The 19,064-nt window shown below is 38.8% G+C and overlaps 1 protein-coding gene across 1 annotated transcript; it reads left to right on the forward strand.

Annotated features, from left to right (window-relative positions):
• Positions 1-18,567: 18,567 nt before the first annotated feature.
• Positions 18,568-18,921, forward strand: LOC103430825 (probable carotenoid cleavage dioxygenase 4, chloroplastic). Its single transcript, XM_029103409.1, has one exon. The coding sequence runs from the start codon at positions 18,568-18,570 to the stop codon at positions 18,919-18,921; it is 354 nt and encodes a 117-aa protein (XP_028959242.1).
• Positions 18,922-19,064: the final 143 nt, after the last annotated feature.

Here is a 19,064-nt window from a genome sequence, read left to right on the forward strand (position 1 = left end):
TCTTTGTTTCAAAGCATGCGCATGTCAATTTTGGGGGTGGCAGAGGATGTAAAATTAGCAACTACATGATAAGCAGTTCCTAGTTTTCTTCAGGATAAATTATCGTATAAAATGAAACGGGTAAAACGGCACAAACAAGGAATGGAAAGACATTAATGGCTGCAAAATGCAATAAAAAGCGACAACCCAGGTGAAGCAGATACATAAGAGTTCAAATTAATGTAAAACTGAGATGTGCATAGTTGGATTTAGCATTAAATCAACATATGCCTAAACTAAAACAAGAATCAAAGAAGGATTGGGATATCTAGTATGTGAGATATCACTATATATGTTTCTTAGCTTGGTTGAGATTCGGTTTTAGTATATGATTTGGTTTCCTGTATTCTAGGGACTTTGTGTAAAACCCACGACATCTATTAGTATAAATAGATGGTTGTGGGATGGGGTTTAGAAGAGGAGAGTTTGAGAGACATTAGTTTATGTACGAGAGAACACTTTGTGTTTGTGAGTTCTCTTGTATTTGTCGGTTACCAATAAAGCTTCCATTGTTATAGAGGTACTCCTATATTGCATGAACTCTGAAATTGTTTTGTGTTTTGTTTATTGCTTGATTGTTTTTGGTCTAGTTCACAACAAATGGTATCTAGAGCTTAGGTTCTTATGTGGGTTGTAACTACCAAGCAATGACGAAGACTGGTGATTCCACCAGTGGTGATGATGTTGAAGAAAAGTTTGGTACTAGTGGTACCAAGATGACAGTTCAGAGTGCTAGGTTTGAAATTGAGAAATTTGATGGAACGAACAACTTTGCCATGTGACAGTGTGAGGTTCGAGATGTCCTAGTACAACAAGGTTTGGTTGTTGTGTTAGGAGATATGTCATTGTTAATGAAGAAAGAAGAATGGGAAAGATTAAATGCTCATGCATGTTCTACAATTCGACAATGCTTGGGAAAGCAACAGAAGTATGGTGTGATGAACATAACTTCTGTGAAGGAATTGTAGGCTGCATTGGAGACAAAATATATGAAGAAGAGTGCAGAGAATCGACTGCATCTCAAGAGCAAGTTGTACAAGTTCTAGTACAGAGAGGGCACGAAGATGATCGACCATCTAGAAGAGTTTAACAAGCTTCTAGTTGAATTGGCAAATCTTGAAGAGATAGATAATCAAGGATCAAGACAAGGTTTTGATCCTGATGAACTCATTGCCTAAATCCTATGAGCCCTTTGTTACTACTTGGATTTATGTTAGGGAAATAATTAAGTACGATGAAATCTCAAATGCTCTTATGAATCATGAGGTTAGACATCTTGACGGGCAAGAAAGGAATGACTCTGAAGCTTTGATGGTGAGAGGGAGATCCAAAAAAACGAAAGGCTTGGACATGAAAAACAGTTGGTCTTGTACTAGAGGAGTCTTGAAGAATAGGAAGTTCTAGACAAGGATGAGTGTGCCTTTTTTCATGAGAAAGGACACTGGAAGAAGGACTACCCTAAGATCAATGAAAACACTAAAGGAAAGAAGAAAGATGATTAAGAAGCAAATACGGTTGAAGTCGAGGATGAGAAATTTATCTATGCCCTAACTACATCGAGTATTGTGGATTATATGAACAAGTGGGTACTCGACACAGGTTGTACTCATCACATGACTTCTCAAAGGCATTGGTTTTCAAGCTTCAAAGTTATGAATGGAACTGTGTACATGGATGTACAACTTAAGGAGTTGGAAGCATCAGGATCAAGCATCGTGGTGGTGTAATTCAAGAATTGCATGGTAAGGTATGTCCTAAATCTAAAGAAAAATTTGATCTCACTAAGCACTCTCGAGTCACAAGGCTACAAGTTGTACTCTGATAACAACGTGCTCAAAGTTTCTAAAGAAGCACTTGTCATAATGAAAGGGTCTCGAAATGGTTTTCTTTATATGCTACAAGGAAAGACTTTGGAGAATGGAGTGGCTTTGGTAGCTGATAAAGTGCAAAGTGATAAAGGTGACTTGTCTATATTATGGCACATAAGGTTGGGACATGTAGGAGAAAAAACATTGCAAGGATTGATCAAGCAAGTGTGCTTAAAAGGAAAAGATTGGAAAGATAGAGTTTTGTGAGCACTGTGTTCTTGGCAAACAAACAAAGGTGAAATATGGCTTAGCAATTAATCAAACGAAAGGAATTTTGGACTATGTTCACTCTGATGTTTGGGGGCTTGCAAAGAATGATTCTTTAGGTGGAAAGAGATGGTTTGTATCTTTTATCAATGATTACTCTCGCAGATCATGGATGTATATATGATGAAACGAAAGGATGAAGTCTTTGACATCTTCTTGGAATCGAAGAACATGGTGGAGAACAAGACTGGAAAGAAGACTAAGACATTGAGAATTGACAATATAGGGAAATATACCTCTGATCCTTTCTTTAAGGTGTGTAAAATTTAAGAGATTTCCTCGACATTTCATTGTTAAACATATTCCACAACAGAATGGGATTGTAGAAAGACTAAATTGAGAAAGTTTGTTGCATGCTATCTCAAGCAAAGCTACCAAAGAGATTTTGGACAGAAGCTTTGAGCTATGCATGTCATGTGCTTAATCGTCTACCATTAGCAACATTGGAGGGAAGAACATTCATTAAAGTGTAGTATGGAGAACTAACTCAGGACTACGACAAGCTATGAGTGTTTGGATACAATGCTTACTTTCATGTGAAGGAAAACAAACTGGATCCACAAGCCAAGAGAGTTGTGTTTATGGGATTCAATAGTGGTGTGAAAGGTTATTGACTTTAGTGTCCCAAGCTGAACAAGATTATAGTGAGTAGAGATGTGACATTCGATGAAAGTCATATAAAATTAAAGGAAGATGTTCAGATGGTGGAGCTTGGGGAACAAGTAATCGTGAATTCATAGCCAAGTGAGGAAGTTGTGGAAAAAGAAAGACATGGTGATCAACTTGAACATGAAGAGAGTGAGCACGAAGAGGAAAACACCACGAGAAGAATTCAAGATGCAAGATGATTGCATTAGCCAAAAGGAAGGGAAAAAGAGAATTATCCTTATCTGCGAGATACAAGGATGACATTGCCTGCATGGTATATGCATTCCCAGTAATAGAGGTTGAAATTCCCACTAGTTTTGAAGTAGAAGCAAATAGTGAAGAAGAGAGTAAATGGAATGATAGATGCTATCCTTTCACACGAATAAGACTTGGGAATTGATGGAGCTGCCTAGAGGAAGGAAAGTAATTGGCTGCAAATGGGTTTATGCAAAGAAGGATGAAGTGGATGACAAGATCTTAGTAAGGTTTAAAGCTAGGCTAGTTGATAAATGATATGCTCAAAAGAAGGGAATAGATTGCAATGAGAGCTTTTCTCCTGTGGTTAAGCACTCCTCCATTCAAATATTGCTTGCCTTAGTTGCACAATTCAACCTTGAATTGCTACAACTAGACGTGAAGATTGCATTCCTTCTTGGTAATTTGGATGAAGAGATTTATATGAGACAATTTGAGGGGTACCAAGAGAAAGGCAAATAAAGTTTGGTTTGTAAGCTCATAAAATCTCTTTATGGTTTGAAGCAGTCACCCAAGCAGTGGTATTTAAGATTTGACAAGTTTATGAAGGGTCAAAACTATACAAGAAGTCAATATGATCACTGTGTTTATCATAAGAAGTTGAAAGATGGTTCGTTTGTGTACTTAATCTATGTAGACAACATGCTCGTAGTCTTAAGCAATATTTTAGAGCTAGAAAATTTAAAGGAACAAATGAAAAGGGAGTTCGAAATAAAGGATCTCAGTGAAGCGAAGAAAATATTGGGAATAGAGATCATAAGGGATAAACATAAAGGTTTGGTGTGTTTGTCTCAGTAGCAATATCTTAAGAAGTTGTTTCAAAAGTTTAGAGTAACAAAAGACAGTAAGTCTGAGGAAATTCCATTGGGTGCTCACTTCAAGTTGAGTAGTCAACAATGTCCCAAAATTGATGAAGAAAAGATGAAGATAGAAGGTGTTCCATATGCTAATTTGGTTGGAATATTAATGTATGTGATACTGTGTACTCGTCCTGATATTGCACACGCAATTGGAATTGTTAGTAGGTTCATGCATAATCCTAGAAGAGAGCATTGGAATGCTGGTAAGTGGATACTAAGGTATTTACATGGAACGAGGGATATAGGTATTTGTTTTTTAAAGAAGTGATGAAGGAATTGATAAGTTCTCAGTTGTATATGTGGACTCAGATTTTCCAGGTGATTTAGACAAGAAAAGATCAACAACAAGGTATGTGTTTACTATGGCAAAGGGTCTTATATGTTGGAGATCAATACTACAAGACTACAACCAATGGTGGCGCTATCAAACATATAAGTAGAATACATGGCAATCGTTAAAGCTATCAGAGAAACAATTTGGACTTTAGGGTTGTTATGAGACTTAGGTGTGGAACAACATAAGTTGGATGTATATTGTGACAGCTAAAGGGCCATTTACTTTGCATATCAAGTACATCATACTAGGACTAAGCACATTGACGTACGATATCATTTTGTGAGAGAAGTGATAGCTGAACGTGAGATTCATCTCAAGAAGGTTGCTACAGAGGATAATGTAGCTTACATGTTGACAAAGGTGGTTAATGCAACAAAGGTTGAGTATTGCTTGGATTTGGTGTCTTTGAAGCAAGTTTAATCTTGTGATACGGTGGAGCAACGAAAGGATTGACATTAAATCAACATGCCTAAACTAAAACATGAATCAAAGAAGGATTGTAATATCTTGGACAAGGGTAGTGTGCCCCAGACAAGGTTGTGGAGCCAAAAACAATCACAAGGCAACACGTGGATTTTTGACAAAAGAAGACAAAACTACCCTTGAGGCATACCGGGATTCCTACGCCCAAGCAGCAGGCAATTATCCCTCAACCAAGTCAAAAGTGCCCAAAATAGGTATCAACTTAAAACCTAATTTATTCATATATTTCCCATTTCATTATTTAGCTAATCAATTAGCTAAATAATATACTTATTCCTTTCATATTTCCTAAAATCATAATAATTGACTAATTAAGGGATTAATTACCTAATCAATCCCTTAATTATCAATTGAAACACCCATCCAAACCTAAAACTACTAAAGTGGCCGGCCAATCCCATCAAGAAAAGTAAACCATGTTATTCTCCACCTTTTCCACTATTTTCCCTTTTTAATTACCCTAATTAACTAGCCAATTAATTCCAAAAGCCACCAAAACATCATTTTATGTTTAATAGCCAAATAAATTGGCTAATTAAACCTAAATCAAACACAAAAACCCTAGCTAGGCCGGCCACCCCTATCCCTATAAATAGATTCCCATTTTCACCAAAAGATCATTCCAATTCTCTTACAAAAAATCTCAAATACTCTAAACACTATTTCTCTCTAAAATTCTAACTTTGGCATCGAAGGTTCTTCGGCCAAAGCCCCCCATTCATCGTGGGCGCGTGAGGCTTTTGGCCTTAACCTAAGGTGCTAGTTGTTTTGTAGGTGTAAAATCGTCCAAAATCGAGGAGGAGAAAATTTGCATCCACAGAGGTGTCTCGAAGTAGGACAAGGGCAGACGACAAACCTCTCCAACAACGTCCTGGTAAGCTGCCACTCGACCAGCCACTAATCGAGCGTTCTGGCAGTGTACACTCTCGACTGGGCCCCCAAGATAGCGTATACTCTTGTCTTAGCGTGCGGAGGAGCATGCACTCTCGGTTAGGCCCACAGACGAGCATATGTTCACGGTTAGGGCCATACTTTGATAATCAACATGCGCAACCTTCCAAACAAAGTGTTCATTTGTGGCTAGGCCTGCAAGGAGCATCCTCCACCTCACATCGGGGTAGGTAGCATGATGGACGGAGAAAAGCAATTACTCAATCCAGTTCAAGTTCAACCGACAGCCTACGAATGATTTGCTTGTCTACTATGAACATACCACATGCACCGCAACCGCAACATAGATGAGCCGAGTACATTGAAAAACAGCTTAGACCAGTAAATCATGACCAAAGACAGACGAGACCTCCGCTACCCAGCAAAGGAAAATTCAGGAAGAAGTAGAAAAGCTCCTGACCGAATGATTGCGCAGTGTTCAACGCAATGAAGTTACGGATGAGGTGCTCCGAAGAAACATGACCAACATAAGCAAGTCACCCTTTATGGATGAGATTGAGTAGGTAGAGCCTCCATGCAAGTTCAGCATGCCACATTTCACATATTTCAAAGGAGATGGAGACCTGAAGAGGCATCTAAAGCACTACTGCAACACGATGATCCTTTATCGGAACAACGACGCCCTCTTGTGCAAGATATTCGCCACCACTTTACAAGACGAAGTAAAGATTGGTTCCACATTCTGCTGCCAAAATCCATCTGGAGTTTCGATGAACTTTCTTTGGTTTTCACCAAAGAATATTCATCCTATCGGTCGATAAAAAAGAAGTCGAACCATTTGTTCAACGTCAAGAAGAACCCAAAAGAGTCGCTCCGTGACTACGTGAAAACGTTCAAAGCAGAGAAGGTGAAGATAGTTGCAATGACTCAATAGCAAGCCCAGCCTTCCAAAAAAGACTCCCATCGGATTACCCGCTATTCGGAGAATTGATCATGAAAGAAAATCTAACTTTAGCAGACTCATTCGCTCTGGCAGAGAAGAATGCACTTTGGGACGAGGCTCGGTGAGCAGACAAGGCACCTGAGCAACCTAAAAAAGAATAGGCAGTAGCTCAAAAGAAGGAGGACGGGAAGCAGTATAACAACAAAAGCAGGCAAGAGGCCAAGCGCAATGACCGATTGTGGAGTAAAAAATAATCAAGAAAATTATGGAGGCAACACGTGGACTCTTGGGTAAAAAGGAAAAAATTACCCTCAAGGCACACTGAAGCTTCTGCGCGCAAGCAGTGGATAATCACAATTCAATCAAGGTTAAAAGTGATCAAAATAGGTAATTATTCAAAACCTATTTTAACCATCCTCATCAAATCCTCCCTACAAGGTAACTCCTAAATTATTTCTTTCAAATTATATTAATTAGCTAATTAATTGATTTATTACCCAATTAATTTATCAATTAGCTAATAAATTGTGAATCACACCCAAAAAACCACCCAAGTGGCCGGTCCCCATCTCTCCCAAAGAGGCCGGCCACACCCCTATAAATATATCCCATTTTCTCCAAAAACCTAAGTTCAACACTCTTGCAAAATTCTTCAAATTCTCTAAACACTGTTCCTCAAATTCTAACTTTGGCATCAGAGGTTCTTCGACCAAAGGTATTAATTGTTTTGTAGGTGCAATTTTGTCCAAGAAGAGGGAGGCAGAAATTTGCATCCACACTGATCCCCAACTAAAAGAGGCCTGATGCCCAATAACTACTATAAGTTCTTGATCTCGATCCACTAAATTCTCCGCGACATCAAGACCGAATCATGGTTCAAGTTGTCGAAGCAATCAAAGGGAGATACCTCCAAGTTAGACCACACCAAGTACTACGCATTCCATCGAGGTCCCGATCACACAACCGACAACTGCTACACTTGGAGGAATTACCTAGAGAAGCTGGTAAAAGAAGGCAAGGTCGATAGATACTTGGACAAGCCAGCAACGCAACCTAGAAGAAACGCAAACGCGAACGAAAAACTACCAACCAAGACAAGTCAGATCAATGGCATTTTCACCGAGTCTAAGCACTTGGGGGGCCACCAACAACTCCAAGAAGAGGAAGATCCAGCATGCTCTATTAGTCTCACAGGTCCAAGTAGTCAACACCCAACTTAGACCCATCGTTGGCTTCATCGAGCAAGATGTCGATGGCATCGACTTCCCACACGATGAGGCACTAGTGGTATCTATCCAACTAGCCCATGTTATAGTCGACAGAATAATGTGACCATGAAAGTGCAGTTAACCTACTTCAGCTCTCAGTAACTCAGAAGATAGGCCCTAAAAAACACAATCATACGCCGAGTGGAGGTACTCACCGGATTCAATGGACACACCTCGACTGCCATCAGCAACATACACTTGAAGTGATAACACCACCAGTTGTCTCAAAGCAGATGTTCACGATAGTAAGAGACTCGTCTTTCTACAATGGGATTCTAGGGCGACCTTGGTTAATAAAGATGGAAGCCATAACCTCTGTCAAGTATAAAAAATCTGATTTCGCTTCCCGGGAGGAGGAGTAGGAAAAATCAAGTCTGACCAGGCCACATCTCGACGATGCACTATGCAAGTACTGAAGAAGTAAAAAAAGAAGACATTTACCCCCTTAGAGGCCACCAAGGCCCAAAAAGACGACGAAGCTACCAAATAAAAGTTACAGTAGATGAATCAAGAAGATGGTATCCAAATCAATGTGCCAGTAGACGGAACGGGATGGAAACCCAAAAAGGACACCGAGCACATCATTCTTGATCCCCAGCAGCCAGAGAAGACTGCTAGAATCGGCTCACGACTGAGCCCGAAGGCAAAAAGAGGAACACACAGATTTCCTTAGTAAAAATTGTGACATCTTTGCATGGTCACCTTCTGACATGCCCAGCATCGACCCTAAGATAGTTTGCCACAAGCTACACGTTAACCCCACTGCCAAACTAGTGATCAAAAAGAGAAGAAATTTTGCACCCAAACGAATAGTGATCATTGAAGCAGAAATTAACAAGCTACTGAAGGCTGGATTCAGAGAAGAGGTAGCATACTCAGCATGGCTTGCCAACGTCATGCTAGTAATGAAGAAAGAGAAGGGCAAGTAGAGAGTTTAAGTGGACTACACTAACCTCAACAAAGCATACCCGAAGGATCCCTGTCTAGTTCCCCGAATCGACTTACTAGTATATTCAACTGTCGAGAACCAACTGCTCAGTTTCTTGGCGCATACTTCGGTTACAACCAAATAGCCATGGACGAGCTCGACAAGGAGAAAACTACATTCATGATTGAGCGAGGCACCTACTGCTACAAAGTCATGACTTTTTGGCTTTAAGAACACATGAGCCACTTGTTAATGACTGGTAAACATGATGTTCAATAAGCAAGTTGGAGTAACCATAGAGGTCTACGTCGACGACATCATAGTGAAAGGCAAGCAGCGATCAAACCATATTGGTAACTTGATGAAAACTTTCGATAACTTTAGAAAGTACAAGATGAAGCTCAATCCCACAAAATGCATGTTCCAAGTATTTTCAGGCAAATTCTTAGGGTTCCTAGTAACCCAACAAGGAATTGAAAAACAACCTAAGTAGATTCGAGCAATCCTAGAGATGAAGTCTACAACTACCTTGAAGGAGATCCAAAACTTAACCAGGCAAGCAGCTGTGCTCAATCACTTCTTTTCGCGGTCCACCGATCAATGCAAGCCTTTTTTCAAAGCAATCAAAAGGGCACATCGAGATAAATGGGATAATGAGTGCGAAAGAGCTTTCCAAGACCTAAAGAAATATCTCACATCACCTCCCTTACTATATAAGCCGGAAGGAATAGAGGACTTATACATCTACTTGGTAGTCTCAAAAGTAGCAGTGAGCTTTACCCTCATACTAGAGAGTTGGGGGCCCAACTGCAAGTATTCTACACATCTAAAGCTCTTCTCGATGTGAAAACCAGATATCCAAATATCAATAAATTAATTTTAGCGGTAGTTGTTATGGCTCGGAAGCTTAGACCATATTGTGAAGCCCATACAGTCATCGTCATGACTCAGTATCCTCTATGATCAATTCTACATGGTCCTGATGCTTCTTAACAAGTAATGAAATGGGCATTCAAACTTGGCCAATATAGCTTAGTTTACCAACACCACATCGTAAACTTCATAGCAGAATTCATGCCTAGCCTAAGTGACACAGCAACACGGCCCAACAATGCCTCAAAAGCAACCAAGCACACCATAGCCACACATGCTTTACCCGATGGAGACATCTGGCATTTGCACATTGACGGCGCATCCAAGTACAATGGTTTGGGAGCAAGCATGGTCCTTGTCAACCCTAATGGTTCAATGCTCAAGCAGGCGATCACTCTAGGCTTCAAAGCATCCAACAATGAAGCAGAGTACAAAGCCTTACTAGCAGGCCTCCGAATGACAAAAGACTTGGCAATGAGAAAGCTTGCAATTTATTCCAATTCCCAGCTAATTACCAGTCAAACTACTGGGGAGTACGCGGAAAAATATCTGAAGATGGTGCAATACCTAGAGAAGGTACGAAAGCAACTTAAGGCATTTCAGACTTACACTCTCACTCAAGTTCTGCAAGTAGACAATGCTCACACGGACATACTAGCAAGCCTAGGATCTGCCCTCGACCAACAACTCAAACACTCTATTTTGGTGGAGTATCTGGGCAAACCAAGCATAGAGACAGAGCCAGCAACCGAAGTGTCACAGGTTAATACAACTCTAAACTGGCAAGATTCCATTATAGACTACCTGGTCAATGGCACACTTTCCATGGAAAGATTGGAGTATAGAAAACTCCAAACGAAGGCAACATACTACTACATGTGGAACGACATTCTCGTCCGAAGATGATACACTGGACCACATATTTGCTGCCTAGCACATCCCGACAACCTAAAGGTTCTAAGTTTAATCCATTAAGGCGTTTGTGGTAATCACTCCAGAGGCCAATCCTTAGCACAAAAGGCTCTTAATGCAGGTTATTACTAGCCTAATATGCATCAAGATGTTAAGGAATTAGTACAAAAGTGCGACAACTGCCAATGCTACAAGCTGGTACCAACACTGCCTGCCAATGAACTACACTCGTATACAAATCCTTGGGCGTTCATGTAGTGGGCAATCAACTTGGTAAGGCCTAATGTAAGCACCCTATCCTTGGTTTATATGTGCAACAAATACTTGTTGTCGCCGCGTAAAATTAGCAAGAAAACACGGGGTAATTGTTTTTTGCACGAAAAACTTGCGCGACGAAAATGGGACATTTGCATAACCAAGGATTCATCACGCAAGTTCCTGTCAGTTTTGACCATTTACTGCAGGTGAATCAGAGGAATCAATATCGCATTTAATATAGATGTTTGCGCGACAAAGCCTTCGTCGCGCAAAGGCCCTAACCTTCCTATAAATATGTTGTTGTCCTTATTCTTTACAATTATGTTCTCCTTATTCTTCACAATTCTGTTCGTGCTGGGATGGCGGATAAAAACAAGGATGAGAATGTGCGCAACGCTAACCCGCATGATGTGAGGCAACATTTTGGGTTCGCGTATGCGATTGCTGTAGCCACAGGGAATAATTGTCCCACTGCTGAGTGGCGTTCTTGGAAAGATGTGCCTGGGAATGTGAAGAAGGCTGTGATGGATGAACTATTAGTAAGTATATTGTTGATGGATCAATAATTAAGTTTGTGAAATTTTTAGTTATATGTTGGAATTAATTATTTGCATATATGTGTAACAGTGTAAGTATACTCTTGATGATGATACGAATGAACAGTTGATGAAGTTGATGGATGATGCGTTGGAGGGAGGTTACAATCGGTGGCATTATGAAGTCTTGCGGAATGGATCAGGACCATCGAAATAGTAGTTTTAAATTTAAGTTTTGTATAACAATATTAAATTTTTTTTTTAATAAGTTATGTATTTGGACTTAATTAGGTTTTATTTCCTGTTGGGTTTTTTTATTGAGACCTAATGTAAGCACCCTATCCTTAGTTTATATGTGTTTTCAATCTTCAATTTTTATGGATTAATGTGACGACCCATCCCTACTTTTCACTGTAATTTTCTTTTTGTTGGTGTAATTTGACGATCATACCTTTTTTGGACAAAAGTGGAATTTGACATGGAGGTGGTTTTCGGCTTTCAGATTCATTTTCTTGGTTTTGTACTAAAATAGTACTCGTCGCTACAAATGTGTGAGCACATGTTAGACTCGAATCGGATCTGTAACGAAAAAGTTACGCTCCATTAAAGTATGTTAGTCACAAGTAATTTTGTACACGCGCGTACGAATTTACGGTGTTGAAACATTGTCGAAAGGACACATTTGTACATTAAAAATTGTACAAATCCATCCAATCCCTAAAAGGTATCCAATCCCTTCTTTCACACCCATCAAACTTTTGCTTTTTCCTTCTTTTCCTCTCCACCAATCAAATTGTTTTTCCCTCAACCTTGCACCCAATCAGAAATTAGAAGGTTTTCTCTCTTTCAGTGAACAACCACAGAGACACCACCACCACAAAAACATCGCTTCGGCGAGTTCCTCCACCTTTGACACTCCACATTACCATCACCACTACTAGCACGGTTGTTCCGATGAGATATGCGAGTTTCTCAGCCTAAGAACTAGGACTTACACTGTCAATGACCACTGCCACTGCTCACTTTCCTTTTCTAGCGAAACTTCATTTTCTGATCAAGGTAGGCCATGGGAACCCTCTTTCTTATACCTTTTTGTTGTCCTGCAACAATCACTAGGTTATAGGTTTTTCTTGTTGACGATTTGATGCAGAAAAGATTAGAAGAAAGAAACTCCCTAGATTTTTGGAGGAGAACCGTGGCCATCAGGCCACTTTCAAACCATTTCCCCGACCAACACAGACCACAACTGAGCTTCTAATAGGTATAGCCTTGTTCGCTACAGTTCTAGCTTTATATTCGTTTTTGTATCACTGAAAATGGTTAAGAATCGAACTAGAAATTAGCCTTCAAAGTTGGGAAGAATTCCTAGATTTTTGGAAATTTGGATCCGTGGTCATTTGGCCACTTTTAGGCCAAATTCCTGGTCAACACATACCACATTTGAACTTTCTGTGAATATGGATCGATTCATTACATTCCTAGCTTTAATTTGGTCTTTGTAGAATTGTTTTTGGTTGAGAATCAAGCTTGTTAAGAGCTCTGGAAGTTGGACCTTCAACCTGCAAAACGCAGGAGCTTATGAGGAAGACGAGTACAGCCGTACTCGTAGGCACGTGGGCGTGCGTGGAGAGCTCAGCATGGTCGGCGCGTGTAGCACTTGGCTGCCAGTGCAGCCACTTGTGGCAGCACGTCTGACCTCTGATTAACCTTCTGTCAATTTATGTAGGTCCGTGACGTTGAGTAGATCAATTTCATGTATTCAAACCCTATGTTTGAGCAATTTACGGAGGTTTTATTTAAGTTTCCGTGTATGTGTTATTAAACTAAGTTAATAAGTAATTTCACATATAGGGGAAACGTATCTCGAGGACGTACGAGGTCAAGCAAGGCTAGGAGGCTTCGTTTCGATTGCGTATATGTGAGTGGGCAATTTATTTTATACCTATACATATTGATAGTTTCCCTAAATGCGTAGTTGCTTCACTTTTACGCTTATATTGCCAATTATTCGTTATTGTGATATTAAATGTGATAAATGTTGTTATATGGTTAGGATATTACTATCATGACATTCATACATATATGTACATGCTCATCTTGCTGCACCAGTGTTAGTACTCGCCCCAGGGCCAGGACTAGTCCTTCACGTGTATGTTCACATCGCACCATTCGCTCTCCTTGGATCCAAGTTAGGTGCCAGTCCTGTCGGGTAGATTACATTAGGCAATCCAACTTGTATGTGACCGTGCTTCTGCACCGGTCTTCACGTGATCGTAGTACTAGAGCATATTGATTACACCCAGTCCTGTTCGTGTCAGAAATTATTTGTTCAAACTCGTGTGTTAGCTTAGATGGATGAGCATTTAGCTATACTTGATTATCACATGATTTTATTACTGTGGCATTTATATATCATGACTTGGCATATTTCTGGTTATAATGCTGTTGTATTATTGTTTACATACTTACGTAGTATGTTTTAAGGAAACTATACTTGTTTTACGGCGAGGGGTTAGTATATTAAAAAAATAAAGGTTTTTACAAAACGTTGTTTTGCTGACCCACTCAACTTTGTTTTTCGCCCCTCCAGGTTTAGTAGATGTGCTTACATATAAACGAGGATTCTGGCAAATCTCAGGAGATGGTTATCATTAGTGGTATAACCCTCATCCTATTCATTATATTGTCTTATGCTCTAACATCACGTGTGAAAAGGGTTCAATCCCACTCACCCACGCGCTCCTTTGTTTAGGCACTTTTAGGTTTAAATTTATTCACATTCTTTTTCCACTACACTACACTTTATGGTTTCGTCACCCTCCAGGTGTCAGCCAGCACAACTTGATTCGGAGTCCAAGTGAGACTTTCCGGGTCGAGGTGTGTCAATTAAGTCATTAATTATTTATAGAATAAATATTTAAGATATTAATTATTTATAGAATAATATTTCAGGTATTAATTATTTATAGAATAAATATTTAAGGTATTAATTATTTATAGAATAATATTTCAGGTATTAATTATTTATAGAATAAATATTTAAAGTATTAATTATTTTCTGAATATTTGTTTGCAATTATAATATATATATATGTTTATGTAAACTTTATAATTACAAACATTCCATTCGTCGCTAAATATATTGCACGATGCTAGTTTCGTCGCATAAGATGACTTTGTGCGAAGCACGGTCAGATTCAAACCTTCCCATTTATTGTGCATTTATGACGCATTTTGCGTGACGAAAGCAAGGGTATCCTATATAAACACAGTTTTAGAACCCTAGTTTTCAAACAAAATTTCTTTAAAAAAGAATGGCCAATTCTCGATAAGGTTCTGGCAAAAAGAAACTTGTAGTGCAAATACAGAGGTATCGACGAAAGCGAGTGCCATACTTTGAAGGAAATAATATGGTTGAGGGCTACGTTGAATTTAGGTTTGACATTGGGAATTTGGTGCGAAGGGATTGTTCTACCAAGTTTGAGTCTTAGAAAAAGGTCATTGAGGAGTTGAAGAAGTTCATGCTGAGGGAGTTATCTGTAAGTTTGGAGTAAATAACGAACAATTATTTTTGTTAAAACATAATATTTTTTAAATTACTAATTTATTGTTATTGGCATTAATGTAGGTTCATTGGGATGTTGATAAAAGCGATGAGAAGCAACGAATTTATGTGGATGGGCTTTTCAAGTAGATTTTCTGGCAGTGGAAGTTTGATGTGTTGAGGGCGAGGGAGGATTGAAGTTGAGAAGGGTTGTTTTTTTTTTAAATAAGATTTTGTGGACGTTATATTTAATTTAATTAATAAATTTAAGTTATGTGGATGAGTATTAATATTTACATAATTATAATTTCTATTTGGGATAGTAAATTAGTTTTGTTAATTAATTTAATGTTTAATTAGGTTTCAGTTTTTTATTTATAAAAATAAAATTTACAATACATACAAACAAAATTGAAAAACATAAAAAAAAAATTAAAAAATATGCATTGCACGACAATATATGCTTTTGTCGCGCAATTTGTTGAAAAGAATAAATTATAAAATAAAGAAAATAAAATTTAAAAAAAATGGTAAACTTGCACGAAGAATGATTATTTTTGTCGCGCAAATTACATTTGTCCAAAGTGAACTTTTTAATCTGGATTCAACCATGTGCAGAGGCAAACCACAAAAAAAAATTGTAGATTGTGCCTCTACACTCATCCCTTCGATTTTGCTCAATCTGGCATCCGTCATTTCCATTTTCTCTCAATTTCATCATCTAATACTCCCTCCATCATCTTCTCTAGGTTGATCAAGTTATCTCGGTGTGTCTGGTAAGCGTTTTTTTTAGGGTAAAAGTATTAATGTAAATTCATACTAACGCTATTAATTTCGTTGTCTATAGGGATATTGTGTGTGATTAGCGATTGGTGGAGAACGATTGAGAAGGTATTTTCTTTGATTTATTTTTAAAAAATATCAAATTAATTAAATTATGTTGAACTTAGTTTGCTATGTTTATATTGTGTTGTGAAATTATATGTTGTTAAATTTGTACGTGACATACAAATATGTGTTGTGATGTACGGAGTTAATTGAAATTAACTTTGTACTTGTTTTTTATTTTTAGTAAAACTTAGTTTCCCGTTCAAGGATTAGTTGGATTTCACGCATGGATATGAAAGCATGACATGCGATCCAATTAATTCTTGAATTGTCCCATTATTTGGACAGTTTGGGAATGCACAGTTATGGCGCGTAGTTTATGGTTGAAGGATTAGGTTTCAGTTGTGGAGATTTCGGTATCATCTCTGTACATTCTTCGGGTGGCACTTAGGTATTTTATTTCTATGTTGCACACCTAAAGAACTATACCGAGATGCTGTCGAAATTCATGACATGACTATGCATTCCCGAATGGGATAGGGCCCTTACCGGAGGCATAAGGTTACACTATCATTTGTATGAAGTTGTAGTGATTGTTGTATTGTTATTGTGGTTCCAGGAATTATGGACAAGACATGGATACAAAACCTGAATAGATGCGCGGACGAATACTTGGATGGAATCGAGGATTTTATTGACTTTACACGTACACACAACCCGGGTGCAACTAGAATCTGGTGTCCTTGTAGGAGGTGTAACAACACGTTAAGGGAGACAATTGAAAATGTTCGATTTCATTTAGTAAGGAACAAAATGATTGAGAGATATAATACTTGGAACCATCATGGGGAACAATTAGACAATGTTTCGTCTTCAAACGCCATAAGAGTGGACAATGTTGAACTTATTGTGGATCCTAATGAACAAGTCATGGATTTTATAAATGATGCTATTCCATTTGCATCAACAAACACCAATCAAGAAAAGGAAGATGACATGCCTACACCAATGGACAGTGCAGAGTTCGAACAATATGAAAAACTATTAAAAAAAGGCCAACCAAGAGTTATACCCGAGGTGCAAGAGCTTTTCCGTTCTCACGACCATTGTGGAACTAATGCACGAAAAAATAAAGTATCGTATGTTGAACCAATGTTTCGATTACTATTTGGGGGTTTTCAAGAGAATGCTTCTGAAGGACAATTGTTTGCCGAAAGACCATAGACATGCGCAAAAGGTGTTGAATAGTATTGGATTAGATTATGAAAAAAATCACGCTTGCAAAAACAATTGTATTTTATTCTACAAAGAGAATAAAGCATTGGATAAATGCCCTATATGCAATGAGTCGAGGTTCAAAATGACAGCTCAAAATAGAACGACTAAGATCCCACAAAAAGTCATGTGTTATCTACCCCTAAAACCTAGGTTGCAACGATTGTATATGTGGACGCATACTGCCACAGACTTGAGATGGCATAACAAAAAACTAGTAGACAACGATGTGATGAGGCATCCTGCAAATGGGGAGGCATGGAAAGAGTTCGATTGAATGTTCCCCGAGTTTTTTGATGATCCCCGAAATGTTAGATTAAGACTTGCCACTGACGGATTCAATCCGTTCAAGGTTCTAAACTAACACCATAGCACTTGGCCGATTTTCGTATTCCCATATAATTTGCCACATGGGAAATACATGAAAAAAGAAATACATGATGATGCTCTTTTGATAACTAAGGATCCTGGGAGGTCAATCGATGTTTACTTAAGGTCGTTGGTTCATGAGCTAAAGGATTTATGGACAAACGGTGTGTGCACATACAATAAGTACACTGGGAAGATGTTCACTTTATGGGCAGCAGTTATGTGGACTGTGACCGATTTTCCCGCATATGCAATACTTTATGGGTGGAACACTAAGGGTTATATGGCATGCCCTGTATGCAAGGATGATGTAACATCTGGATGGCACACCGGAAAAGTTTATTACCTTGATCATCAGAGATGGTTGCCATGGGACTACGAGTGATGAGAAAAGGATAAAGAGTTCGACGGGAACATAGAGCATCGCCTCAGACCTAGAGAATGGTTTAGTGATCATATTTTGGAACAGTTTAACCATTTGGATTTTGTTCCGTTCGGGAAAACAGTGAGTCGAACCAAACCTTCTACACATATGAATTGGACGAACAAGCCTATGTTTTTTGAGCTCCCATATTGGTCGAAACTAAAATTGAGACACAACCTCGACATTATGCATGTTGAGAAAAATTGTCTTTGACACATTGGTGGGCATCATTCTAGATATCGAGGGTAAGATAAAGGACACAATCAAAGCTCATCTTGATTTGGAAAGAATGGGCATACGGCGGGGTTTATGGATGAATAGGGACAGTCATAAATCCAAAAGGGATCTTGTGTTTTTTTCCATGAAACCAAATGACAAAAAAGAGTTTTTAAAGTTTGTATCGTCTGTAAAGTTTCTCAATTGGTATGCTTCAAATATTGCGCATTGCATGAATGTTGACGGGGGTAAATTTGTTGGACTAAAGAGTCATGACTGCCATGTGTTTATGCAACACCTACTTCATGTGGGTATTCAACACGTATTGCCAGAAGATGTAGTGAAGTCAATCATGTTGTTGTTGTCCAAATTTTTTTCCCAACTAACAGCAAGAACGTTGCAAAAGACGGACGTTAATCAATTACGACATGACATTGTCCAAGTCCTATGCAAGTTTAAGATGATATTTTTGAAATTTTTGGATCAATCATGCTTACGTGGGAAAGAAGAACAAGTTTGTGTATGGATCTGTCCCTGGAGAAACAATGCTCGCTGATGATCATTCAATACCAAAGTGTGCATGGGTGGTGAAGTTGGATCTAGATGTGTCTTCCGATGGGGGTGAGAGCATGGTGGCATGCAGGATGTACGGACCAAATTGCTACGACGGTGAGCCTTTCTTTGTTGCTAGAGAGCCGGAGAATCTAAACGCGAAGGAGGATGATGGATACGTGGTGTCATTTGTGCACGATGAGAAGACAAGAGAATCAAGGTTCTTAGTGATGGATGCTAAGTCGCAACAGCTTGATATTGTGGTGGTTTTCAAGCTGCCTCGCCGGATCCCGTACGGCTTCCATGGTCTCTTCGTGAAGGAAAGTGACCTACAAAAGTTGTACTAAATATAATTGGTGAATAGGATCTCACTAACAAAATAATATATGAGAGTTTACACATCTAATATTATCAAGATCTTTTATGATAAAACTCAACACCTATTAATAGATTTTTAAGTTAGTACAATATCGATGATGTTAGGCGAATC

The sequence above is a fragment of the Malus domestica genome, chromosome 05 (assembly GCF_042453785.1).
Source record: "Malus domestica chromosome 05, GDT2T_hap1".
Lineage (NCBI taxonomy): Eukaryota > Viridiplantae > Streptophyta > Magnoliopsida > Rosales > Rosaceae > Malus > Malus domestica.

Bases quoted from the DNA above. Each gene is read 5' to 3' on its own strand.
- LOC103430825 (XM_029103409.1), top strand. From the start codon at position 18,568: ATGCTCGCTGATGATCATTCAATACCAAAGTGTGCATGGGTGGTGAAG.